This window comes from Caloenas nicobarica, chromosome 1 (assembly GCF_036013445.1).
Source record: "Caloenas nicobarica isolate bCalNic1 chromosome 1, bCalNic1.hap1, whole genome shotgun sequence".
Lineage (NCBI taxonomy): Eukaryota > Metazoa > Chordata > Aves > Columbiformes > Columbidae > Caloenas > Caloenas nicobarica.
This window is the reverse complement of record NC_088245.1, coordinates 25,527,706-25,555,257: the sequence shown is the minus strand read 5'-3', so window position 1 is coordinate 25,555,257 and position 27,552 is coordinate 25,527,706. Positions and strand designations below refer to the sequence as shown.

The window sequence follows — 27,552 nt, the reverse complement described above, 5'->3', positions numbered from 1 at the left end:
CAAGCAGTTCCTTTCCTCATTTCATAATTATTTTAATTTTACTAACTTAAGGTACAATCAGCACAATTAAATAGCTACTGATCGTTAAAATATTATTTTTCCCTTTTTGAAGTCATCCTTTAAAGAAAAGTGGAAAATACATTTTGACATTGGTACTATGGAAATAGCTTAAAAGATGACTTGCAAAAGACAGTTCCACAGTACTATTTTAGCTTATAACATTGACTTACAAGTATCAAGAGTAATGAATTAAAAATACAATTGTTCACTGAATTATTAATACTATTAGAGGCACAACAACAAGTTACTTGGAGGCAAGTCTGCGTCTGACTTGACAAAGTCTGACTGATCTTTAAGTCTCTAAACCTGAAATAAAGTCTAAACTGTCTTGTATGTATTAAAATAGATACATTTCTGCATGTACTGCGGAGTACTAAGCGTGCTTCATTAGAGATTAAGTTATAATGCAATCTATTTTTTTCATGTTGTCAAACCACTGGCAAAACAAAACCTACAAAGAATCACTTAAATTACTGATTTTGTGTGTGAAGCATCTAATAAAGAGATAATTAGAGACAACAGGCAGAAATACTTACACATTATCTTCTACACAAATTTTAGGTCCAACTACATTTGCTGCTCCACTTGCCATCTTGAATGCAAAATGCTTTTCAGGACAAGCTTTAGAGATCCCACATTTGTATCTCGGAGGTTTTGTAGCTTTCAAAAGGAAATAAACCAGGATTTTAGAGACAACACCACAGGTAAACTAACAGAGAAACATCAGTTAGTTTTCTGAAGGAATTCAAGGAAAAGAGCAGAGACAAACGGAATCTCATCAGCAGTTTCATAGGAGCTTAATATAATCTAGGTTCCCCCCTGCTTCCTCTAGCACTGTCCTCAAAAGCCACAAGACAAATCTACAAGTGAAATACTGGCAAAAAACAGACTTTACCAGAAGTTTAGTAAAATCAAGAAAAGAGGAAAATTAGTTTCTGGTTGCATTTAAAGTGTAATTAAGACTTTCTTAACTATGAAAATTCAACATTCTTTCCGTTATTAGCCAAAGGAAGTCACAGCAGTAACACATGCATATGAACACTCACAGCGTGCAGCTGCATCCAGTGCTGATCTGGCTAAAATGCAAAAGGAAGTTTTACAAGATGTTACTATTGAAGTGTAATCTGTTATAAAGTATCTTATAAATTAAAAACTCTTCTGTATCCCTATAAAAATGGGCTGGTTGAAATGAAGTATCAAATACATCTGAACATTATGGTCCAATATAAAACATTAACCTTTACACAACAGAAAAATGAGAGTGATCGAGGACCCAATCTAGAAGCACTGCCTTAATTTATGACTCTCCAAGTAACACAAAAATCCACAGAGATACAAAACCATCAGGGATATGTGGAGGTGTGGGCACTAAAGTGAAATGAATTCCCTTCTTACGGCTTCCCCAGGATGGTGTTGGTCTCACCTAATGCTGGGAGCCTGCAACTCATGAATGGTTGGGTCAAAAACACCTGACTCCCTTTCTCAGGATGGGAAGAGACACACGTGACCTCGTCATGCACATACCCACAATACATCTGTAATAATCCACAATACATCTGTAATACTTAATGACACCTGTGTCTCTTTAATGATGACTAAAGAGGCCTCTGGTGACTGGTTTGGATATCAGCTCACAATGTAGTAATATGGAGTTAAATAATGTGAACCTTACTCATGTACCTAAAATTGTTGTTGTTGTTTGTTTGGTTTTTTTTGTTTGGGTTTTGGTTGGTTGGTTTTGCTTTTGTTTTTAAATGAAAAGCTCCTTTAAAGACCAAGTTGGTTCAAAACATACACTCTGGATTTTAAGTCACCTCAGCTGTTAATTTTTTTCTGTGTAGAACTTGGGCACATCCAAGATGTTTTGATTACTGCACCTTCAATTGTACACGGTAGTGTACCTGTGCAAGCAAAAAAGCCCACCCAAAACATAAATTCTGAATTGCTTAAGCAGCAGAAAGGCAGAGTACAGATTTACAGAAACATCATTCAGGTCAATTAGTCTACAATTCCAGACTAAGACTGTAAGTACCAATAAACAGAAAAAGCAGGTAAAACTATGCATACCTGGCAGGCAAAACAATCAAACTGATCAAGACAGTAGGTTAAATATTTCATACAGAAAAATAACTTAATACACACATTATATATTATGTATGTATAATATATATTAAAAAATAACAGGTACACACATTAAAAAGCCACAGAATTCTTAAGTGTAAGACCCCAAGTCAAGCTTAAAGCAAAATGAATATGATATTCCTGATCAGGGCTCAAGTGAATATTAATAGTTGTCTGGAGAAAACAAAATCATCACTTACCAAATATGTGTCCTAAGTTTGCATCCATTTTTATTTCAAACACTTGAGATATGACATAAAACGTCAACAAAAATATCGCTACGACTACTACGAACTTTGCAGCGCCTATTCGGAAGCAGAAAAAAGTGTCAAAAAAACTGCAAATGATAATATTAAGTTCATCAAAATTATCGACAAGAGAAATGTGTATCAGATTACATTAAGGGGAACTCATAAACAAGATGATCATTTGTGGGCTCACTAAGCAGAAGTCATCTGCAAGAAATAGACATTATGATGTAGGATGCAGCTGAGCCAGTCCATCGGGTTGCTGTACCAAACACAATATACCCTGCTCTCGGCTCGCTCCAGCTTCATGCTTGTCTGACACCACAGCACACCAACTCAGCTCAGCAGCTAGGAGAAACCACAGACTTTACCATGGAAATCCAGCTTAACAAAATTAACTAAGCTGATCTGACTGGCTGCTGTTCCAAAGGGAAACTCCCACCTCCCCCTATTCCACTTCCCTGTTCTTATCCATGTGTACTTGCTTCTTCACTGTTCACAAATACTTTTTTTTCCCCCCTTCAAATTGAGCTACCTCTATTTTAACATATGGCCTCGACTGAGTGATTAGTGATCTGTCCACATAGTGTAGCATGGCTGCTTTGGTCAGTCAGGTCTGAGCATAACATTAAAAAACCCAACCAACCAAAAAAAATTAAAGCCTCCTCACCTCATTTTCAACAAATTTAAATTGCTGACCTTCAAAAAGCAAGTTTGAAGGCTCAAAAAAGCTTATTTAAAAAGTAATAAAGACCAGTGATGCTTCCCTCCCTGTATTAATATGTCAAAGCCTCATGCAGGTCGGAAGTTTTACAAGGCTAACTTTTCCCAGCGCTGAGCAGTCAAGCTACCTCCTGGGAGCAGAGCTGGAAGCACACAACCACAGCAATTTACCTCTGAGATGAAAATTCAGGTTTGTGTGTTACTGCCATGAACTCCACCTTTTTTCGGCATAATTTTAAGTAGATTTTTACAGAATACTCCACTCTTAGCTTATTGTAAAAGACCAACTGAGAGCAGAAGTTGGGTGAGGAGGCATCTGATCCACATCCTGCCTTCCTGTCTCATGCCAGTAGGTCAAACTGTTTGGAAGAAGCAACCCTACAGCATTCTTCTGTTTCTTAGATTACCAGGCAAATAAATCCTTCGGAAAAAATACAAACTTATGTACTGCAGATCTCAGACCGCGCTGTTCAGAAAGCCTTAAAATAGACAGATTACTCAGCCTTCAGAAGGATGAGAGACATTAATCAATCCTTCCAAAAGGCTAAACAAATATAAGGGGAGAGAACAAAAAAATAAAGATGCAGAAAGAGACACAACTTGTTTGTTTGCTTGTGGCTTGGTCTTCCTCTCTTGTTTTCCCTTTTCATGTGTGTGAGCACATACATACTATGTAAGATGCAAACTTAACTGAAAAATACTACACTGGAACTCCAAAGATTATTCCACTCAAGAGGAGTTGAACCACATGTAAGCACTAGAGAAAACAGATGATCTGAACATTCATTAAGAAGTAGAGAAAAGGTTCTCAAAGCAACATTGCTTAAAAAGGGAAGATGGTATCAGATTTTGGAATGTGTCGTCTAGCAAGTGGCACTTGGAGAGCAAGTTGTTTCAGTAGATGGGAGGCAAGATGAACGAGAATGTGGTCTGAGAACTGACCACCCCCTCCACTCTATATCCTGAGCCCTTCAGCTGAACTGTGAGTGCTCCCCCTTAAGGGAGAGAGAAATCTAGAAAATTCTTTTAGCACTTGAACCACACACAGCCTGTTGGCTACAAGTTGAACATTCTATAGGAACTGCTGCATCTTGTCTGTGGGTTGTAGCAACAAAAACAGTTAGATGAAAGAAAAAAAAATGAGGTTCAGGTGATTTCCAGGTGATTTAGCCATCCTATAAAAATTGCAGCATTTTACAGTTCTTTATCAGATTTACTTTAGCAGGTTGCTCCCAGGTATATATATTGAGGTTAACAACTTCAGAAGTAGTGACAAAAATCAGGACTAATTTCATGCATTAAGAAAGCTGATGTGCAGCTCTCTTGGAAAAGGTGTCATTCTCTCCTAGAAGAGCCAACAGTTACTCCTTCTGCAACATAACACCACAACTATTGATCAAAGTGCAATGCATCAGAAACTCAAAACTGTTCAATTGCCACACAGGCTATTCTACTGCAAGGAGGCATCTAAAATAATATTTTTTGTACTGTTATATTGGCAAATATCTATCTTTACAACCACTACCCCTTCTATCCAGTAAAATCAAGATTCTCAAACCCTGTACTACAGTAACTTACCTCTATGAAAAGGATTTTATAGCTTTCAAACTCCCAATAACCAGGAAGTTTCGGACACTATATTACAACAGCGCACAGCACTTTCGGTTGGGATGTGAGTCAGGGAAGAAATCACTTAAGACATCAATTGGCCACTTCCTTATTATTTCATCATCTTACAGAATTAGCAGGCAAGTCATGACACCTTAACAGTCCCTACGGCTCAGCTGAAGCATTTTAACCAGCTGCTTGCTCTTAGACCATCCCAAATTCCAATATGAGTTTCTTTAAACACCGATTAAATGGAACAGCAAAGCCTGTTATGTCAGTTAAGTTTATTTTAAACCTTTATTGTCACAGCTTATTAATGCTGTCCATAGCACCTGTTTCACAAGTTAAAATAGTCTGATTTTACTGACCCTACTAACCTGCTATTCTCATGTTTGGTCTTCAGTCAGCTATTGACAGCACTGCATTAAAAATAGCAACCTAGGGGAAAAGAAAAGCACAAAATTGTAATTACAGCCAAATAAGCACTTTTGTTATGAGTTAACAGTAAAAAAAAACCATAAATAATTAACACTGATTATGATTCTCCTGAATACCTAAGTAAAGGGAAGACTTAAGATGGATTTTTGATGTATTGCTTTCATTTGTTACTCCATGAAGCAAATGTTCTGAAAAACTGTGAATTTAATTTCATCAAATCCACTACAAAGTCTGTTCAACTTTCAGCCCTTCAATCTGTGACCTAAATATTTATGAGTGTTGTATCTAAGCAGACTTTGATTTCCTGAAGTTACGTGGTAAAAGTCAACAACTTCAACAGCATTGCTTCAAAGTCCTAGCAACCTTTGGATGCAAGTTGTTATTTGATAACATAACACAGCAAACTGCTTCAGAGAGAAAATATTTAAGCGTTTTGGCCTTTAGGATACTGCATAAACTGCATTCAGTGGAACCAAAAGAAGGTTATTCTAATACTTTAATCTATGTGTTAGAGAAACGTAAGAGCACATTTGCCACTTATAGCAGTATTCAGGAGATTCAAGTGATGGTCAATGATGACAGAAGCACCAACCCTAGAACTGTGACTATTTCAGAGTAAACTGAAAACCACCACCTATGAGCAAAGACCACGTAAGCATACAACAGTTGCTGCTAAAGAAGAGCTTCCACTACACAGTCAAAATGTGCCACAATCTACACAGGCTCTGCTCAAAGATGACACCTCCTTCTCAGCAACCCCTTGTACCTGAGGGTACCAAGTCTCTTGCCCTCTGCCTGCAGAGCTGTGACTGCTGGTGGCTCTGTACCATGGTCATGGTCAGCCATGGTGGGCCCATACTGCTCTGAGCATGGACATCTGTCTCCAGTTTTCCCTCACTCCTGATGAGCAAAGAAGACGACCACATATAGTCCCTTGGCACCCCCTGCACTACACATGGCAGCTGAACAAATCAGGTTTGGTAAACATTATGATGTCTACTAATGAAGTACTAAATATCCATTAGGGACACGGTAATTCATTTTAAAACATTTAAATAGATCAAGCACGTAAAAAAATGTTTTTAATTAACTGAAATTAGAATTTACTTGGAAACAAGCCAGTTCAGGTAGCGTACTACCTCATTTCCTCTATTTTTATCACTGTAAGAAGAAAGAGCCCTCAGTTACTTTTAAAAAATAGATGAGGTGTTCAGACAAATAACAGTCTGTAATCAGTACTTCCCGTCTGAATAAATAACTGCACTATTTCTGAATTCGTGTTTTGCTGCATAGCTACTTACGCTTAATATGGCAAAATAAAATCTACTGGCATTCAGGGATCTTATTGGATCATGTAGACTAAGGCTGAATTTGAAAACGTAATAAATACCATTCTAACCGAAGCGACCATCCCACAGCCCCATCACAAAAGCTACAGCGTCACTAACACACTGCAGTCCTGATTCTCAAAATCAACAACATTATCTTCAGAAATTATGTGTAACACTATCATTATTAGAAGTCAGGATATGCAAATCATTTGGAGAAGATCACCCAAACCCCCACGTAGTTCTCACAGTGTATGCTTGGCAAGAAAATTTGATATTACACAAATAACCTTTTGCCTTAAATCAGTATCTGTAAATTCAGCAATTTGTGCCCAGATTCCCCTTGCCAAAGATACAGTCATCACAAGATGCTGCCTAAAGTGTCCAAGAAAAGTCACCAGAGAAATAAACAGGAAAAGAAATAGACAAGTACAGAAATACTTAGTTCTGCTCCATAAGAATGTGAACATAAATATCACCAGCAAAATCTGAAGAGCAGACAAATGTTTTTGAATGCTAAGGTTGTACTACAAGGGAAATCTCATAGCATATTATGGACATAATATACCCATTAGATTTATATCCACATATGGTATATCCATATATAAAATCCATCATATCTTCTTTCAGTGAAAAACTACTGTTTATCTGTCTTATAAAAAGGCAAAACCAATCTGCCATGGCAGACAACTTCCTTTCATTTAAAAGTCTGTGAAGAGAATTACTCTAAGCTCCTTCCTCTCTTCTCCCCAGCCCCAGAAATATATCAACATTAAAATAAACACCGTCTGTAGTTTGAACAACCACAAGCTCATTTCAAGTCGGTGCTGAAAAAGAGAGTTTCCTCTTTTTTATTTGACTATAAACAAAAACACATAAGGAAGTCAAAGCATGACAGCAAGAATACGAACAAAACAAAAAAGCAGAAACTAAGTGAAACGATCACACCACCCAACCTTGACTGCAGGATGCCTTTATGTGAACACCCGGATCCACCCATCTCAGTAATCATTATTTGTTGCAATGAACAAATATTCAACAGATACGACGTATTAAAAAAAAAAATGAAATGTTTCTTTGATACAGGAAAAAGAATTAATATGTTACACCTCAACTTGAAAGGAATTTAAAAAGATACATAGAGATTCTTTTTCTGAATTACAGCATACCAAAAAATTGTGGGCTTTGATCTAGAGAATAAATACAGAAATGCTACAGTACAGACGAATCTTGTACACATTTTCCAGGTGCAAGAGACCTTAATTTATGAATGTCAAGTCCTTTTCCTATACAGTATTATCTTATTTTTTTAATTAAAGACAGAACAGGAAATAAAATACGACAGCCCATTAGCCCTTATGAATGCTTATAGACCGTTACTCCACATCTTTAGTATTAGACCTCATTATTAGAATTATAGAAGTGATATAAAAATGGATCTGGGATTTCCAATAGTGCTTAGTTTAGGGTCATTTAAAAACAAAGAACGAGCACAGGTTCACAACTGAGCTTGCACAGACTCAGATGTACAAAAACAATATCAACAACATTACTTTGATTGCTTTAGGAATGGGCTAAAGAAAACATACACTGTTTCTCTCCTCTTTGACCTAACATGCCATGAATCAGAGGCAGCAGAATTACAACCCAAGTATCGTCTTGACTTATCAACATCCAGTAATATTATTACTACATTAACATAATTTATCTGTCAGGCAGCACAACAAGGCTGACATTTATCACTTACTAGTCTGAGACTGAGGCAGGAGGTGCAGCCTATAGCAGGATTTATAGGCAGCCCCTGATGGGCAGAGCAGAACCCTACACAGATGAAAACGCCAAGGAGAGCACCCTGGAACAGACAACAGAAGTGATCAACAAGTCTCAAAGTAGAACAGCTGGCTTTGGGAAGCATTATATTGTACAATTGCGAAACATGGAGTTTCTTTTTCTGCAGATGGTTTTCCTGGTGCAGAACTTAACAGGTTTATCGGTCAAGGTCTAAAATTTGGACAACGGAAACAAACAAAACAAATCCTTCGCATGCAGCATCAAGTGCCTTTAAACAAGAAGCTATCCACAGAAGAACACAAACCAAGTGCCTTCAGGTGCCAGTTTTCCTCTATGTCAAGAGAAAGAAAGTTATTACCCCCCAGGACAGGCTAATGGAAGGAGAGGTCTGTCAAATTGCAGGTTTGTATCTATCCTGGACAGCAGCAAAGGTGTTCTAAGTCAGACCAAGTTCTAGTTACAATCAGCTTAGTCAAATATCTGCACATGGCACATGCATTCATTCACTAGATTAACATCACTGTGAATTTCAGCTATTAAACTTCCGATATTCCTACGTTGTCAAAGTAATCTTGTGCAACTTGTCATAAGGGTGAAGGAGCGTGTCATCCTGGTCCTGTTATCTCACTCAGTGCTAAAGCTCTGGACACGTCTTCTCTCAGCAACAACCACACATGTCAGAGAGCTTTCCGAACCCCGCTGCCCATCATTGCCAACTCACACCAGCCAGCACTCTGGAGAACAAGCAGTGGCAAGATGTTCAGACCAGTTACCTCCCAAGTACAGCAAGCTGTATCCATATCCTGAATAAAGAGCACAGGAACACCAAGAGGTGGTGGTCTACAGGCTGGTAGAGTCAGGCCTCCTATCAGCAGCTGGCTGATATCGTTCTTGTAAGGCCTGGCTGATGCGAACCTGCAGCTGAGCTCAGCCAACCAGACACGCTGGTCCAGCGAGATCATACAAATCCAGTATGTAGAGCTGCGAAATATTGAGTAGTAGAAAACAACGAAAGGAATGCTTTCTTTGTTAAACTGAGGCAGAAAGTTTTCTCTGGGCTGGCAGAACCTGATGGCCTCACTGACAAAAGTAATGGAAAACCAGGAGACAGGCAGAGAGCTGGTGCTGCCATACTGGAGAGTTGAGAGGTTGCTCTTTCAGCACAGCCGGGTGCATGGGTCGTGAAACCCCTCATGAATAGGAAGGAAAAGGTAGACGGAAGAGGAGTGGAAGAGGAGCTGCAGGTTAAAAATGCTTTTCGAATGCCAGCATGTCATTAATTGTTCAGTTCCCTCATGGAGTTGCACATCTATCCATGCAGAAAAGAGTTATTTATTCTGGATGCAAACTGCTAGGGTGTGGATTTGTGGAAAGACAGCTGGGAGCTGAGGTTACTGGTTGCTTTTTTTCTGCTCCACCCATTCTTATGCATTGTGTTTTGTCCCAAGGCAGGGGCAATTTCCAGATGTTGCAATTTCCAGTGCTAAGGCCTTTCCACGTAGCAACTCCCATGACAGCCCAAAATGCTACACATGGGGCAACACGAGAAAAGTAGAAGGAAAAAAAAACAGCAGCTCACAATGAAAATAATTTTTAAAAGGGCTTTCGCCCACTTCTTTGCTGCTCACTTTCAGTCTTCAGTGGATTTTTGGTTTGCTGCTCCACTTGTTGATTAACTTCTGTGGGGATGACAGAGTCAACACAGATCTGACAAATTTAGTACATATGTCCACATAGCTACTACACGTATTCTGATACATACTAGAACTAGCTTCAACCAGCAGAGCGGCAGACACTTTTTAAAGTGACCTGTGTCTCTTGATGGAACTCTGCCAAGTATTTCACACAGGGAGCTTATGGTTTAGGAAAACTGTGAGCCTATAATCCTGCCAAGCAAATAATAACCACGTTTTATTAGATGATATAAAGTTTCCAGCATGCCAAGATTGAGTTCTTTCCATGTTCATGTATTAGATGTGAGGGTCATTGAGCAACTTTTCTTGCTAGAATCAAGGTGCAAGAGGAAGCTGTATTGAGGTGAGGTTATGGATAAAGTAAGAGACAAACAGTTCAGTCCCGAGCTGAATGCAATTCAATTCAGTCAATTCATCATCAGCCTTGCTCAACGCTCTTGCCCAGAGATGGTGCCATGGGATACATGACATGGGCACAGCCTCTGCCCCACGCACCGTGCCTGAAAGCTTTGGTCACTTGCAATGTATTAATACTTCTGTTTATAAAGGTTTTTCAAATACAATCGTAACAAATGTTTTTATGGATAATAACAGAATGTGTAGATTAGTCTACGTCATTCCCAAGATAACAGTATTTCCATTAGCAATTTGATAGCGTGAGGAGATTATACTTATGAAATGGGCACACAAAAACAAGCAGAGACAAGAGGCAAGAATTTAAAAGGTCAAGGCAATTTTGAATTCTGACCTTAGTTGATTAGAAAAAGGTCCAAAAAAATCAGCAACGATATTTAATAAACCAGAAAGTAATACACTTCAAAACAGACATCAAGCGTGGCAAAACAGGGAGCAGTAATGAAGAATCCAAGAGATTATAGCAGCTCTCTAATATCAGTGTCAACAATGTGGTACTGCTGCAGAAGTGTGACTGCTCCTTGTGAACTGCACCAAGGGGACTGTGTGTGTGAAACAAAAAGCAATTATTGTGCTCTGCCTAAACAAACAATACTCTGCCCTATGTGCTACCGAGACATTTAACTGAGACCCATATGTAGTTTTTCCCTAAGTCTATCTTAAAGTATAATCTCCAAATGGAAGAATCTAGATAACAACTACATGACCTAAATAAAACAACTAAGGGCTAAAAGAATCAGGTTTGCTTTGCAAGGAACTGTGAAAGCAAAGAGAGCAATAAGGAACGGACGCTCTTTGTCTCTTACCTCCAAGGCATACTTAAAAATTTTTTTTAAAGATGCTAAGATGGACTGTTCTCAATATCCACTGGTTGCTACTTATCTATTTGTAGGTATGTTAAATAAAAGCAATTTTTCAGCTACAAGGATAAATGAAATACAAAAGACAGCTGTAAATAATCTTAAAACTCTGGAAAAATACGAGACAGGTTTTCTTAACCTAGGTAGTTCATGAGGTGTGAGTTAGTGTCTCCTTCAATATTAATCCCATATTTATAAACTATTATATGTAAATCTATACCCAGATATGTAATACTAAATCGGCATCAGCCTAAGATGCTTTGAACTAAATTCACCGTGGGAATTTTCTTCCTCCCCAAAAAGGATTTAAAAGTTTGGATAACTTCAAAATGGTCAACGAACATTACATGTGGTTTTATCTGTCTTTACTACCTGTTAATATGCATAGCATTACCAAGTATATACCAATGCTATCCACAGCATTACCAAGCACACTGTATTAGAATTAGATAAGCACTCAAAACTACTTAGTACCAATCGGGGGAAGAAAAAAAAAAAAACACCAAAAAAAAAAAAAGGCTTGAGCTTTTATTTTTATATCTGAGCCACAAGTAGATTAGGACAGTGTTTGATTTTTGCAGCACAAACCATCTTCCTCAACGATTAGCAGATGCATTCTTTTTCCTGTCAGAGAACAACTTTAAAAAGTCATTTTACCTTTTCATATCTGATAAAATGCAATCAGTGAAACAACATTTTGTCTAATCCAGCTTCTGTTAATAGGTATTTCAGTCTGTTGCTTTAAGCAGTTCAGAGTGGTGGTTTTCTCCTCAAAATTACACAGTGAATCAGATATGTCAGGGACAGCATTAGTTATTCTTATGCAACCTCTGGTTTTAAACCAGTGGTTGTGCCAACCTGAATTACATGTTACGGACCAAACAGCTGAGACAGCCAAAATCATTCCAATTCTAAATTGGAGAAGGAATCTAGCCTTCTAATACAATTATTTTATTCAAACACAATATGGAATCTGGAATATTGTGTCCAGTTCTGGGCCCCTCAGTTCAAGAAGGACAGGGAACTGCTGGAGAGAGTCCAGCGCAGGGCCACAAAGATGATTAAGGGAGTGGAGCATCTCCCTTATGAGGAAAGGCTGAGGGAGCTGGGTCTCTTTAGCTTGGAGAAGAGGAGACTGAGGGGTGACCTCATTAATGTTTATGAATATGTAAAGGGTGGGTGTCACGAGGATGGAGCCAGGCTCTTCTCGGTGACAACCAACAGTAAGACAAGGGGTAATGAGTTCAAGCTGGAACACAAGAGGTTCCACTTAAATTTGAGAAGAAACTTCTTCTCAATGAGGGTGACGGAACACTGGAACAGGCTGCCCAGGGAGGTTGTGGATTCTCCTTCTCTGGAGACATTCAAAACCCGCCTGGACGCCTTCCTGTGTAACCTCACCTAGGTTTTCCTGCTCCGGCAGGGGGATTGGACTAGATCATCTTTCGAGGTCCCTTCCAATCCCTAACATTCTGTGATTCTGTGATGCATTTCCTTACCCAGACAATTGTTTATTCCTTGCTAGACTACACACAGTCTTTCCACTACGTTTACAAAATTCATTTAATTTGAAACTGCTGAATGGCAGACCTCGAAAAGAACTACATCTTTAAAAAGATAACTACTGTAGTTCAGTTTTATTGTATGATCATACACCATTTGTGTCTTCTGGTCTTCTGTCTATGACCCAAGCAGTTGTTCCCTATAGGCGCTCCTATACCTATACGAATTCCTTGTGGTTATGGCAGAACTCTACACATGCAAAAGATCTGCCCAAACAGAACAACTTGCAAACTTGCTGATATATATTTTTTTCTCCTTTGACACAAATACTACCATGCAGCGTAATTATTAACTTCTTACAAAAATGATACCGCCCAAATTGTACTCTTCCATATATACGTAAGATTCACCTTGGTATTCTGACAACACTGAAGTGTTATTTTACTTCTACCAACTGCAAGTGAAACCAAAACTCATTCCAAAATTAAAAATAGGTAATTCAGCTACTGTTGCATGTCCTGCGTTGCCCATACTGCTATGTGGTTTCACTTCTAAGAGAGGAAATCAACATGAGAAGCAGTATTACTCTGCCAAGGTATTTGATACTTGATGTGCAAAACAAACGTTTCCCAAATGATGTGTCAAGTTACTGACCATGCAGGCTTTTGCTAGTGGCATCCATCCAGTATTTTCACCTTAGGCAACACACAGACTAGTCTGTCTCACAAACAGGAAAATTCTCCTGAATCCTGGGAAGCCCAAGATAAAAGTACTAAAGCAATCTTCCCACTGAGAATGAAACTCAATCCACATTCCTTTTGCAATTAAAACAAGAACAAAAAAACCCCCACACCACCAAACTTCATAAGCAGCTAATCCATACTTTGGATACTCTTCCCAAATATTACACAAAGTTTACTGGTCCAGATATTTTAAAATGGGATTTAATTTACAGTCCCTAAAATCCATACTATTTATATGTGATGAAGTAAAGTGCACCATTGCTACTGATGTACCTGTTAAAGAGAATCTTAGCCTTGGTATTTCATGGAGTTAGATAAAATCACCTAGAGAAATTCAGATAGATAAAATCCTCAAGGATGAATTGCTGAACCTCCTTCACCCACTTGCTTTCCAACTTCATCACAGAGAAGTCCATAAATCTCACAGTAGAGATTTAAGAGAGAGAACTTCAATATTTCCTTCTGACAAATGATGAACAAACTATTTGGGTAATTGAAGCACTGTTGCAATTACTACCTGTTCAAAAGTTCAAAACCATCAATTTGTTTTCTGTCATGTTTTTTAAGAAACAAATTACCACCTTGATTTCATAAGACAGTCTGTTAAGTCTTTCCATGACAGGAAGGAGTAAATAAAGCTTTGCAATGCATTTATCTGCAAGATCACCAGGTCTCACTCGCAACAAGGTGTTGCCAGAATCCAGTTTCAAATGTACAACAGCTTTCATATATTTGTATCAATAAAAAAATACCAAGCCTGTTGTCAGAATAATGCATCAGCATCATACATCTTATCCTGTCCTATACATCAATAGAAATACCATACAAAAAAGTTATGGGTCCGAAGAACGTACATACAATTACTACGACTTCACATAATCACACAGGACCACTGCAGAAACTTATTTGAGGCTATGGTTACAGCATCTCACTGCACACTGGGACCCATTTTAAATAAAGTTATCGAGCAAGCAGAACAGGCAAGAAGCGTTACAAATACTTCCTCTATAGGTCCAAGTTCACTGCAGGAAGACTGATCTGCTCCTTCACACTATTCTTCTCCCCAATCACAACTAGATTCTAGACAGTAGCTTTAAGATGTCAGAATGAGATCATCTTCTTAGAAGTGATATTCACTTACTGCACAGACCACCACATCAACCTCATCGCAGAGCTGCACGTCAAGACCACAGACACAGCCAGGCACGGAGCTCCTACGCACTTTGCAAAGCAGAGAGGATCAAGGATACACACAGCAGCAGGGGACACCGTCACAATGCTGCTGCCAGAAAAATACTACACTACTACCGGTATTTAAGCTTCTTTAATAAGAGTTCAGCATGATCTGAGGCTGTGTATTGGCGAGGAGTTTTAACCTTTGCTCAGTAGCAAGCTGATCTCAGCAGGAAGCCAGGATGTGCCTCTGGGGAAAGTCCTCCCTGATGACCGCCACTGCTCAGAGCACTGCTGGCATCTCTCCCTCCTCTGGCTCTAAGGGATACAGAAACCCCTGCTCCACCAGAGCCCTTTCTCATCCACTCATCTCCCACGTGAGGCAGCACTTTGGCAGGACCTTGGCCCTTTGCAGGATAAAAAGAGTGTGCCACTGGCTGAGTGGAACGCCCAGCACAGAAAGCGTCACCCACCAGCTCTAGGGAGCAGCAGCACATCAGGCCCAGCCTGCAGAGGGGTCGTGCTGTGCTGACAGGACACCACAGAGCGGGATCACATGGCCGATATGCTGCCAGCGGCTCATAACCTCCATGCTGTGTGGTGCACCCAGCATCGCAGTGCTCTTGGGGTACAGGCCAGACATTGTCACGGGTCCATACCAGCACTGGACAGGCCATCATTTGTGTGATGAGGTGGAAGATGCTCAGACACGTCAGTAACATGATCCTTAACAGCTCTAGAGTGACTCACTTCTTCCTTGTTGCAGCAAGGAGGCAGCAACAAAAACTGCAATCTCGAGACTGGTTTCTGAGCATGGAGGGATTAGAACGAAGATCCATAACTACCCCCTGGCTGGGTGCAATCTTCCAGCAACCAGTACCAAACACATAAACCATATCTGAGAAGAATTAATGTCACAGCAAAAAAATAATTCCAGAGGCAATGAATTATTTTTATATTTTTATGTGTATATATATACTCTGTATACTTAAATATTTAGTTAACAATTGGTACACACCACACTAAAACCCACCACGGCTATCTTTTATCCTTTGAGATGCTAAAATCTAAGGCTCATCATAGGTGGGAAAAGTCAAAAGTTATGTGGGATAGCAAGATACTGCATATAATCAGCTATGGAGAATTTTTCCACATTAAGTGCATGTAAAATACTTCGAGGAATGGTATCCTTCAATGACAGAAGGGTGCTTACCACTGTGAGCCTGCCACCGAGACCCCATACACAGCTGATAGAAAGGCACTGACATTCAGTCACTGTATGCTGTAACTACTCCTGATGCCACACCTCTCTGGATCATGCTGTTGGAAAAGAAATTCACTAATTATTACAGAAATTTCTGTCATAAACTTCTGCCTGAATCAACTCAAATGCAGCTCTAAAACCATCCAGGTGTCAGTGATGTTCAGCTGACCAGCAAATAAACAAAAAGTGATGGCAGTTCCCTCAGCCACCTCACCTGGTGCTCACAAGAATATCTGGGTAGATCCAAAAGCAGAAATAAGTGCCTGGGAGCAGGTCAGCAGCTTTCTGGCAGTGGTAGTACTAGCTAATACCAGCTTAAATGTTTGTGAAATGATGACTCAATTAACTGGTGATACCAAAACGGATCAAAAAAAAGAAAGTCTTCGCTACTAGAAGATGGTTACTTTCTCCTCAGACAAAAGAAAACTGTAGAGAGGGTGGGAGAAGGGGTCAGTCAGTCACAAGAAGAAAGTAAGTCTTACGAAGAGAGGGAAGGCTGTTAAGTGTCATGTATTTTAATTAAGATTTTAACTGGAGTCTTATGAGAGCTACCATGCTTTTGTACATATAAACACACTGTGCAACTTTCTGCCATTAAAACTGACTCAACAGCAATGCAGATTAAATGCAGGACAGAATTTACTACAGCAGCTCCCTCTGTCATCAGAAACTTCTCCCTTCTCCCACTAAGTCTCTTCCATATCCTCTTGGCACTGAGCTCCAATAAGAGCTGGGAAAAGCCAAGTTGCAGTTCTGTTTGCAAACGAAGATAGGAACTATTTTTGTATCACAGGTATACGGTACCGTATATGGGGAGCAAAAATAGTTGAAGAACAATTCCAAAAGAGTAACAATTGATAACTCCCCATGAAAACTTAAGCGTGATTGCATTTCAGGTAGTCTGGGTAAAATAAAATTTAATCTTGCCATCAATGACTTAGACTACTGAATAGGGATAAGCTTTTTTAAATTTGTGGCTAATGTCAAGATGCAGGCAGATGCAAAAAAAAATTAGAGGGCAGAATTAGAAATGCAAATTATATTAAAAAAATTTCTTTTAAGAAAAAAAATCCTAAAGCCCTCTAAAGGATGCATATACCATTAAGAAAAGCATGAGGAGGCTACACTTGGTTTCATGGTCAAACACAACATTTTAGACGATGAAGCAGGAAGCCAGGTCACAGATGCTCTAATATCCATCAGAGTTGAAAATTCTGGTGCTAAGAAATGAGATTTCAAGCAGCAATGCCAGTTTAAAGTTATTTCCTCATCACTGCTCTTTGGTGTTCTCATATCACTGGACCTCAGGTCTAGAAAATACTCAGAAGCATGAAAATTTATGACAGGTGAGCTCACCTGCCAAGTTGCTCCAGCCCCACTCACTATTTCTCCAGCCCAGGCCACACAACTTTGCTCACTAAGGAAAGCTAACCCAGCAAAAGAGAACTGATATAAACTCTGCAGACAACTTTTTATGAGGGCCAGGAAGCAAAGTACAGCAGCATCAGGCTGTTAGATTTGCTCAGAAATCTCATGAAGCCTCATTGTAAAACTAAGATTTCTGACACGGTTGCAGACTACATTTTTCCTAAAGTAATCTTGAGAATTTATGGACAGTCTTAGTTTCAGACCAATGTGAGAATTCCCAGAGGGATTCTTCTAAACCGTGAACCAATTACAATAGTTCCAGTGCTGTTGACAGCAAAACGGTTGTCACAAGATGGTGTAGCTAGGCGCTGGCATGGAAAACATGCAGGTTTACAATAATTATGCCTTAAATTCTAAACTTTCCCAGCATATTTTAGTGAAAAACTCAAAACTGAACATATCTATCACTTATATTAGGGCTCATAGAGATATCGATCGCTGATATAAGTGGTAAGACTTCCAGCCCTTATACTAATATGTCAACCCTCTGACTTCACTGGGACTGCAGGTTTAAAAAAACAGAACCTAAGTTCTATATGAATAAGAACTTCTCTTTGAACAATTTAAATCTTAAGGAACAAGTTCTCCGTGTCTGCTGCAGATTCATCTTATGGACACCTCATCTTTAGGCTACAAAATAACCTGTAAGCAAACTCTTATTTTTGCAGCTTACATAGTACCAATTCATTTCATGATCTTACAGAAAGAAAATCCCTTCCCCATATAGCATGTTAACGTTCCGAACAAAACACATTCAACAGTTCACTTTTTAAGTATTAGCTTGCCAAAGTTCCATTAAATTCTCAAAATCTGTCTATATTATCACTCTCTTCTTAAAGCACTGAGAATTCTCATTAAATGTAGAGCACGTATGCCCTGAAGCACTCGCTCCGCACCTGAAGAAACTAGGCAGTAACTTGTGGGTACTGTGGTATGACTTCTGTAACTACGCACTCTGCACTCTAACTGGGTGAAATGGTCAGGACTGCTAGAAGGAGAAGGAAGCAATGGCCTGCAGCAAACCAGCTATCAGCTTGTAGAGCCTACCTGCAGGCTTAAAGCAAGTTACAGAACTTGTTTTGCCACATAGACAACTAAGCAAACCAACAGATGAAAGAGATTTCTTCATACTTAAAAGAATCCCTGTGGGGGATATGTGCTAATGAGGACATTCATACCTTGATTAGTTTCGAAAGCTTAAAAAAAAAAAAAAGACCGTTGTGAACAGTCATTAACCGTCCATTTCTATTTGGGTTTTGTTTGGTTGATATTTGTTTGTTTGTTTTCCAAAATACTCCTCCTCCTATTAGTATTAAATAAATACTTTGTGAAGAGGACCTGTCAGCTAGGTTCACCAGCAAAGAACAAGGCTCTAAACCTGTGCGTCATTATGAGGCACACACATTATTACAAAGAATAACTGGCATAGGTAGAGATCTCTACAAAAGCCTGGAGTTACTACGGTACCATTTAACCTCTTCTAAATGTGAGAAAAAGGAAATATAAACGGGTGAGATACACAGCCCCTCACAGCAGCTCTGGCAAAAATGTAGCTTAAGACACGGCAGCACTTACCCACTCCCCCAAAAAAAGTATAGAATTACTGTATTTTTTCCTACTTCAGTAACTCAGAGGCTAGAAACCAAAGGAAGACAGGCTGCTTCGACAGGTATCTCTCTGCAAACCTGAATGCAAAGCACTCGTTCTCTTTCCATACCGGTTCACGACTGTTCTCTGTAACGGTGCATTTAGTGTTTTAGTTAAACAGCAGTTAAGCCTTAAACCCCATCTGCCAACGGCCGGGATCTGCTGCTGAGCAGCGAAGAGCAGACCACAAAGAGCGGGCAGCAGCACCGCCTCGGTTTCGCTGCGCTAAGCCCCTTGTTTCAGCAGCAAGAGCTGCCTACACCGCTCACACTTCACTTACTTCACCGGACCGGGGCTCCGCCGAGCGCCGCCGCCCCGCGGTGCCTCCCCCGGCCCGGCCTCCGCCGTGCCCGGCGCTCCGGCCGCTCGCAGACCCGCAGCTCCGGCCGCACCGCCCCGCAGCCGCCGGGCCGGCGCTCGGCCCCCTCCCCGTGCCGGCCGGTCCGACGGAGAGGAAGGGCGGGGAGGGGAGACCCCCGCCCCGGGGAACGGGGCCGAGGGGAGGAGAGACCCGCTGCCCCCTCGCCACTCCGTGGAGCCCCGGGGGACAGGCTGCGCCCGGGCCGGCCCTGCCCCACACCCGGGGCTCCTGCCCGCCTCACGCACCCCAGCGGCAGTTCCCGGGCGCGCCGGGGCCCGAGAGCCGCCGGGACCCCCGAGAGGACGGGGCAGGGCCGGGCGGCGCCAAGAAGCCGGCAGCGGGGGCGGGCGGCCGGCGCCAGCGTGCTGCCCCGCGCAGGGCAGAGAGATGCGCGCCCGGGCGGCGGAGCCGGCGGCAGGATCCCCGGCGGGAGGGGCAGGGGCTGCCCGCCGCCCGGCCGCCCGGCCCCCCGCAAAGCCCGGCGAAGAACGCGAGCCCCTACCTGGGCTGTGCGGCCACCGGCACGTCGCGCAACGCCCGCGCGCCCCCTCAGCGGCCGCGCCGCGCACGCAGCCCCGGCCCGCCCGCCGGCGACGGAGCAGGAAGCCGAGAGGAGGCGGAGGGAGGCGCGGAGGCGGCGCGCCCGCCCCCTGCCGGTGGCGGACCGGGCCCGCGGCGGCACCGCCCCGCAGCCGCGCCCCCTCGCTGCCGCCGCCGCCGCCTGCCGCGGCCGGAGCGGCTGCCCCGGTCACACGCGGTGGGGCACAGCGGCCCGCAGGCCGCAGCGCGGGGTGGGCTCCCGCCGTGGTCCGGACGGCCAGAGCTGGTGGCTCGGTCCGGGGGCAGCGGGGCCTCCGCTGGCCGTGCCGGCTGCCGCCCGGCCGTGCTCTCGGGGGCCGGGAAGAGGCCGGGGTCGGATCAGCCCTGGCTGGCGCCTCGCACGGGAAGGGCTGTGTTGGACCACAGCTGTTCGGTGTAGGCTGAAATTAAAAAAATAGCTTACGCATGTACATCCGCAGTCCTCCATCCACAAGTGAGCGGTTGAGGGTGGCTGGTGTGCCCGAAAGTCAGCCTGGTGCCCCGGGACGGGAGGGACTGGGGCACCGACTGAAATATTTGTGCTTGTTTTCTTTTACATTTTGATTTTTTTTTCCCCAAACACACTGCATTTTCTAATTTTAAAAAAAGAAACAATACATTAAAAAAAACCCACCACCTTTTTGATCAGTAGGACAGACCCGATGTTTTATAGCATAGGAAGGAAAGGTACTCCCTTTCTCTTCATTATCCTTGGCTGTGCTGTGACTGCTGTTTCTTTTTCCTTTTTTTTTTTTTTTTTTTTTTCTTCCCACTGATGTTCCTCTAACCCCACCATGAACTGGCATAGATAGGGAGATAAACTGGAAGGGCACCGTGTGGAAGAAGATTTCTGTTGGTCTGACTCCCTCAGCTGGACTATTGCTGGGTGGGCACAGAAGGTGCTGGGGCAGCAGACAGACAGATTCAGTCCACTAGCCAAACCACAAAGATAACCTCTTTACAATATCAGTGTCGCACTTCTCTTAGCAGAGAGCAAAGCCACAGCTAAAATATAGGACATATTGCATATCATCAAAGTCAGGTAGACAAAAGAAAGTTTCCATGTCTTATTTTAGCCACACCTAGTCTACAGATCTTTCTTTTAATGGATTTAAAATAAAATAGTTTGCTACCAAGTGTTCTTTGGTATAGGATAGTTATTTGTACATCAATCAAGTAATTTTTTAGCAAATTCTCACAACACATTGAAGTTTCAGACATGCTGTAATCCCACAATGAGCAAAGAAATACCCAGTGGGAACATTGCTCAAGAAAAGAAAGTCTTTATAGCTTTTAATTCTAAATGATGGTATAGATACCTCTTAGTTTGACAGTTATTTAATTGCTTAATATATGAAATTTCACCATGTTCCCTTGATTACTTATTAGGTGACACTGCCTACATAATAGACTAATAAGGTCAGTGTGCTAAAGGAGGCTGGCTCCTTTGATAAGCAAATGTTTGCAATAGAATCAAATATTTTAAAAAGATTACATAAGCGGCAGTATCAAGTTATTAAAAGAAGAAATAATATTATCTGCACAATAACCAGCACCTCAGAACACACCTGTATCAAAGTCAAAGAAATAAATAAGGTATGAGTATGGCTGTGATTAAACCCCTTTGAATATTTACCTGGCTGAGACGGTGCTACAGGAGAGTCACAATTCCTAGGACATGTGGCAGCTGGCTGGAGCCCAGAGAAGAGGTGGTGTGCCAGCCCCGCTGTGTCTCAAACAGTCTCCGAGTTCTTTTTTTCCCTTTATTTCTAATTTGCCGTATAATTTCCTTTTTTTTTTTTTTGGGTCATATGCCTTATAATGAAGTGGCTGCGGCTGTTAAGTAGAGGTCTTCCATAAGAAGTGCAAATAATATCTATACATACAGGAGTTTATTTTGCTTTTTATTATTGTCTGTGATGAACTGACCATTTTTGCTTTTGTAGATTAAGAAATTCAGTATGAAACAGGATGTGTTTCATAACCACATACGTTCTAAATGTTTCATCACAATGTAATGTGTTCTAAATTTACACTTTTTAAATCCAAAATGCCCATATCTATTTAAAACAATAAAACAACAAGGTAGCTTGTTTTTATCATTACACTGTTAAACTCTAAGAAAAACATATACTGTAACTATTTATTTTGCAAACATCAGAAACCAAAGTGTCTTAAGAATTCAGGTACATTGGGCCTGAACAAAGATGACCTCGTTGGCCTTACTTGCATCTTTGACAAGTTGCTTTGCTGGTATCTCTATCATTTGACCTGAACTTTCTTTTTTGTCTCTCTCATAACTACTAATTTTTACTAAGTGAAATTATAGCACTGCATGATGTTTATTTTTTTAATTGAAAATGAAAACATTCCCTTTGTGTAATTACCAGGAAGCTGGATGTGATGCATGCCTTATTTAGCATCCTAGGGCTAACAGGGATAAATGTAAACACAGTAAAATACAGAAGCAAACCCTTTCAGGTGCTTTATCTTTAGGCTATTGATTATCACCTCTGGTAATAGATGTTCTGCTAATCAGTCATCAGTCTTGATTCTCAGTTCTGGTATCAAAGCAATTCCTGTTGGCTTTTAAAAGTACTTTTTTTTCCTGTAAGCCTAAACTTCACGTTTGTATGCTATAGACTAATACTCCTGCCTTAGCAGATCTTTCCATGGCCTCAGACTGCTGGCAGAGACCCAGGTCTCCAAAACTTGGAATATCTGTGGCATAAAAGTTACTTTTCTCAACACTGGATGACAATCATATCAAATACTTATCTTTGCATTTGATAGGTTCAGTATTACAGTCCTGTGTTAAATAAGATGCAAATCCTAGGCTTTCTCTTCAGTATTATACAGAAGGAAAAAAAATGAAGAAAAGAGAAGAAAGTTGCTTAGAGAATGCTGCAGGCAGCTTGCCTTGAAGCAATTGGAAAATGTGATTTTCACCAAGTTGTGAGTCGCTTGACTATAAATAGAAACTAAAATATATAAGCACAACATGAAGCCCACTCCTCTCTCCTCTCCAGCCTCTTCCAAACACACAAGAACATATATGAAAAACATCTTCCTTAAAATGACATCTTGTTAGTTTGCTGGCTGGTGTTATCAAGCTTTATATAAATGGTATGGATGTATGTCTGAAAGAGAATCTATTGTTTAGCATTTGCCTTGCAATGTGGTAGGTATTTAAAATAGATAGCTTCTCATTTTTGTGACTTCTTTGTTGCTATCACAAGTTAATTTTCAAGCAGTCAAAATAGATAGAAAGGACAGAAATAAAGGTAATTAAAAAAAATCGAGTCCACAGGATGGATTTGAACAGTTCCAAACCTTTCTTGTCACTGATGCACTGATTCTGATCAATATTTCACAGATATCTCCTTTTTCTATAATGTCAAAATAAACTCCAGGTCAAAGCATTCCCAAACTTTTTGCCTTTATTTATGTCTATTTTTATTTCAAGTTAAGTGCATAAGGTTATAAAAGGGGATCTGCAAGTGAGCAAAATTCCACTGGAGTCAGTATAATTGCAATTGCTAAAATAATGTCACATTTCAACCACAGGGTTTCTTGTTTACTTTTCTGCCCTGTGAGTACATCTAGTATTGTTTAAGTCTTATAGACTGACAACAGTAGAGACCAAAGTCTTCTGTAAATTACATATGCAGGATATATAATTATACATGCAGGACATAAGTTTTCTTATCTTGTTTGTTAAAGTACCTTAAATGCTACAAGGGCTATTCCTTATGTATGATATCCTATTAATTCATTGTGAAATGTAATGTTTTTTGTGAAATCAGACAATTTGGTTCCAATGAGAACAGGATATTCTGTCATTTAGACAAAGTAAGTGGAAGCTGGTAATTTTCTTTTGCCATCTGGGGCTCATAAATATTTGTCTTAACATCTGGGGTGCGTGAGGTGGCACAGGTATTAGTGCAGATGCACCACTTCCTTGACAAACTGGTCCACCACTTCCTTGACAAACTGGTCCACCACTTCCTTACCTGATTGTAGGTCATCGTCTCCCACCCTTCTCATTCCTAGTGTGAAGCTTTCCTCACCACACTGGCCACCCATTTGATGGAGTTGTTTTTGCCCCACTTTGCTGGGTGGATCCTGTTTCTTCCTTACCCTCAGATAGGGTCCTATAATAATAAAAACCAAGTCCCTGTTATTGATGCCAGCTGCATGATGCCGGCTGGTGATCTGCAGTATCTGTCCACTCCTCCTCAAGCCCTTCCTTTCCCTTCTCTGGTAGTTTTCAAGGAGAAAAACCTGTGGGGTCAGACTCAGCTGATGCCACTGCTTTGCTGGACCAAGCTCCTGGCCCCTCAGCTGCCACCAGGGCACTTAGTCTATTTTATAAGTACAGATCTGCAGATGGAGAAGGAGCTTTCCTCCTCTTGCTAGAAACCACAAGCCTCCAGCCTTCATAATAATTTCTTTCCTCCCACCTGTGTAACTGCGTGAGCAATGTGCTCTCTTTTTCACAACACAACTCAAATGGGAGAGGAATTGATGGACAGTCTCTCCATGTCCACCCACACCTTAATGTTTAGTCAAGATAACAACTCTTCCTGTCTTGCCAACACATAAACCATTGTCAGTAGCTGTCATGTCTGTGTTTTTCTAGTGAAAAGGTAAGAATCCCATCTTGTGAGGAAACTCTCAGGGCAAAATGACAGGGAAGCTCAGCAAATATCTGGAGAGGAGAGCCCGTATTCAGTTGGGCCCCTGAGTGCTACTATGATAAAAACCATTAAATCGTACGTATCCAGAGAGAGAAAGCAGACTATAATTACATATTCTGCCAGCTCACATACTTGTCACCAGCATAGAATGACCGGATTCCATCCTTCTAAGCCTCAAGTGATGAGTAAGATAAAAAGTGCAGGGGCACTGGTGATCACCCCATCCCTACTGTTCTACTTGGCCAGACCACACAAGAAATTGCATCCTTAGCTGTACATTGATAGGTGCGTCTCAGAAGAGGGGATGCTAGCTCTAACCACAGTGTTGCAGAACTGGTAACACGGGTATCTGACTGACTTTGAAAGTGAAAAAGAGAACCTGGACAGCAAACACACTTTTTGTGAAGCAGATCCAAATGCAGCTGTTTTTAGGCCGAAGGGGTTTATCTACAGGCCAGACTAGGCTGCATCATTGTCCATCTAGGACAAGCAGCTCAGCTCTAATGAAAGGATCCCTGGCAACCGTGGAAACTCCAGGAGCAGACACCTGGTGATGCAGCAGAGCTTATGGCTCACCAGCCATAAGATCACACTGTAAAAACAATCTCTTCAAGGACCAGGAGATTCAGTACTCTGGGACTAAAATACTGAAGCTGTCGCAGTTTGGACACTGAGATTATATAGCATTTCTTTGCAGCTGTGGAGCAAAGAACCAGACCTGTGAGAACTTCTGGAATGACTTGGAAGATGTTGGCTCCTCAGTTAACCGTATGCCCTCTGATACTGTTCACTTTCCATCTTCTCACCAGTATTAAGCCTCTATGGATCTCACTGCTATTGCTGAGAGCGCAATAACCTTCATGGTGAACTGCAGGCAGGCTCCTGCTCTGCCCGCAGCTGACCAGCTCCTGTCTGAAAAGCTCTTCACAGTCCAGCTGGGGCAGAGGTTCAGTCTTGCTGAGCGATGAAACAAATGCAGTGGGGAATTTCTGTTCATCTGGTCACAAGCATGGTGGTTTTCTGACCTCAGTACTTCAGGAGGAAAAAAATATTTCTCACTAATTAGTTCCTCCTACCACAGAGCTGACATGGCCACAGCAGCTCAGATGTCTTTGAAGGAGGCTTACCTCAATAGTCAAAGTAGTATGGTATGAGAAGCAGCCAATTTTAAAACAGTCTCATTAAGCAAGATACTTTGTCAAAACTGACACCTCGTATTTGCAGCAGGACACTCATTTCTTATACACTGGCACTTTTACCTGTTTCTCATGCTGTTTCTCAATACTGTACCAACCTGACGCCAGAGATTTTCTGACAAAAGAACAATATGCTTTTCAGTGAATTTTAAAGACAGATATTCCCATATGATACAACTACAGGTATCTTAAATTTTGCTTCAAATGATGACAATCGGAGAATGCTTACTCTGTTTCATAGCAACACATGCTGTACAAGCAGCATAGCAAAGAAAGAGCTCACGAGGCACAGGAAGATGCAGCTGGTAAGTAATTCATGCAGAGGCGCCCACCTTGCTGAGGAAAGCCAGCTTCTTCAAACAAACATGAACTTCTTCCTCCATCAGGTCTGCACAGCAAGCCATGCCATGTCTTTTGAGCCTATGTCTCTGAAGGAAATGTCACAAGTTATGCAGGATGCGAGATTGTACATGTGGCTGCCTGTGTAAGTGCACAAATTGGCTTGGACTTCTTAAATAAAGCACTAACAGCCCTTTCTAGCAACACTCCCAAAACATACGACATCAATTTTTTGTTTGCCTTTTTTTTTTCCTTTTAATTTTAACAATATTGCTTGTCGAAAGGAAAATCTATTTAATACTTAAAAAAAATAAACTAGTCAAGACTTGATTTCTGAACTTTCGTTACTTGCAATCAGTCTATTATCCTGCAAAAAGGAAAGGAAAGGAAAGGAAAGGAAAGGAAAGGAAAGGAAAGGAAAGGAAAGGAAAGGAAAGGAAAGGAAAGGAAAGGAAAGGAAAGGAAAGGAAAGGAAAGGAAAGGAAAGGAAAGGAAAGGAAAGGAAAGGAAAGGAAAATACTGGAGGAATGAGAGGCTGTTATGCTGTTGCACAGTTAGTTTCTAGACAGGACATATGGAAGCTAAACTCACTTGATTTATACTAGACAGAAGTGTTACTGTAACAGATTTGTGTTACAAAACATCCTTTTGATGTACTTTCCTCCTGGAAGTACTGTATTTCTGTTAAAAATTCACTGGAGATGTTTCTCCCAGTACACTGGTTTAAATTATCCCTAAATCCTTTCCTTTTAGAATACACCAAAACCGTTACTAGTTGATCAGATAGTCACACGTAATTTCCATAGAATATTAGGAAGAAGTTGAAAGGGACCTTTAGCGGTCACCCAATCCATCTGCCTTCTTCCCCTCAGAATAATGAACCTTTCCTTACAACTATTGCTATATATTTATGCTACCTCCATCTGGTGATGAAGAACCTAGTTTCCGTAAGCGATGATACCATTACCTGCCTATGCTTATGATCCTAAGGTCTAACCTAAATGTTCATTGTTGTAACGCAAGCCCATTTCTTGCGTTCATCTACAGTGATGACAGAGAAGTGTGTATTTCCTTCGCCTTTGCTATTAGTCTTCTCGGTGTTTGAAGACTTTTTTAAACCTCTCCCTTCACCCCCCACCCTGTTTTCTCTCAGCCTTCTTTAAACAAAACAGTCACACTTTCTCTAAACCTTCCTCACAGATCATCTTTTCCAGACTTTCATTCACCTTCTCTGGATTATAATTTTTTTGAAACTTGATGGCCAAACCTCAACACAACTCTCCTATTTAGGTGTTAACAACAAAACATTATCTATGGCATGCTGTGCTTTTACA

The 27,552-nt window shown here is 41.1% G+C and overlaps 1 protein-coding gene across 3 annotated transcripts in view; it reads right to left on the bottom strand.

The window, feature by feature from the left end:
• The window catches only part of FAM3C (FAM3 metabolism regulating signaling molecule C), a 29,987-nt gene extending 9,976 nt beyond the window's left edge, over positions 1-20,011 (bottom strand). The window contains exons 1-6 of one of the 3 annotated variants that reach the window (XM_065658320.1): positions 19,907-20,011; positions 15,918-16,024; positions 5,138-5,198; positions 2,382-2,486; positions 1,107-1,136; positions 597-720 (exon numbers count right to left, since the gene is read on the bottom strand). In XM_065658320.1, coding sequence (XP_065514392.1) covers positions 597-720; positions 1,107-1,136; positions 2,382-2,486; positions 5,138-5,150 — 272 coding nt within the window. In that variant the 5' untranslated portion in view covers positions 5,151-5,198; positions 15,918-16,024; positions 19,907-20,011. Of the gene's footprint in view, positions 1-596; positions 721-1,106; positions 1,137-2,381; positions 2,487-5,137; positions 5,199-8,273; positions 8,379-15,917; positions 16,025-19,906 lie in introns of all 3 variants that reach the window. The other 2 variants (XM_065658319.1, XM_065658318.1) reach the window with 2 other exon arrangements.
• Positions 20,012-27,552: the final 7,541 nt, after the last annotated feature.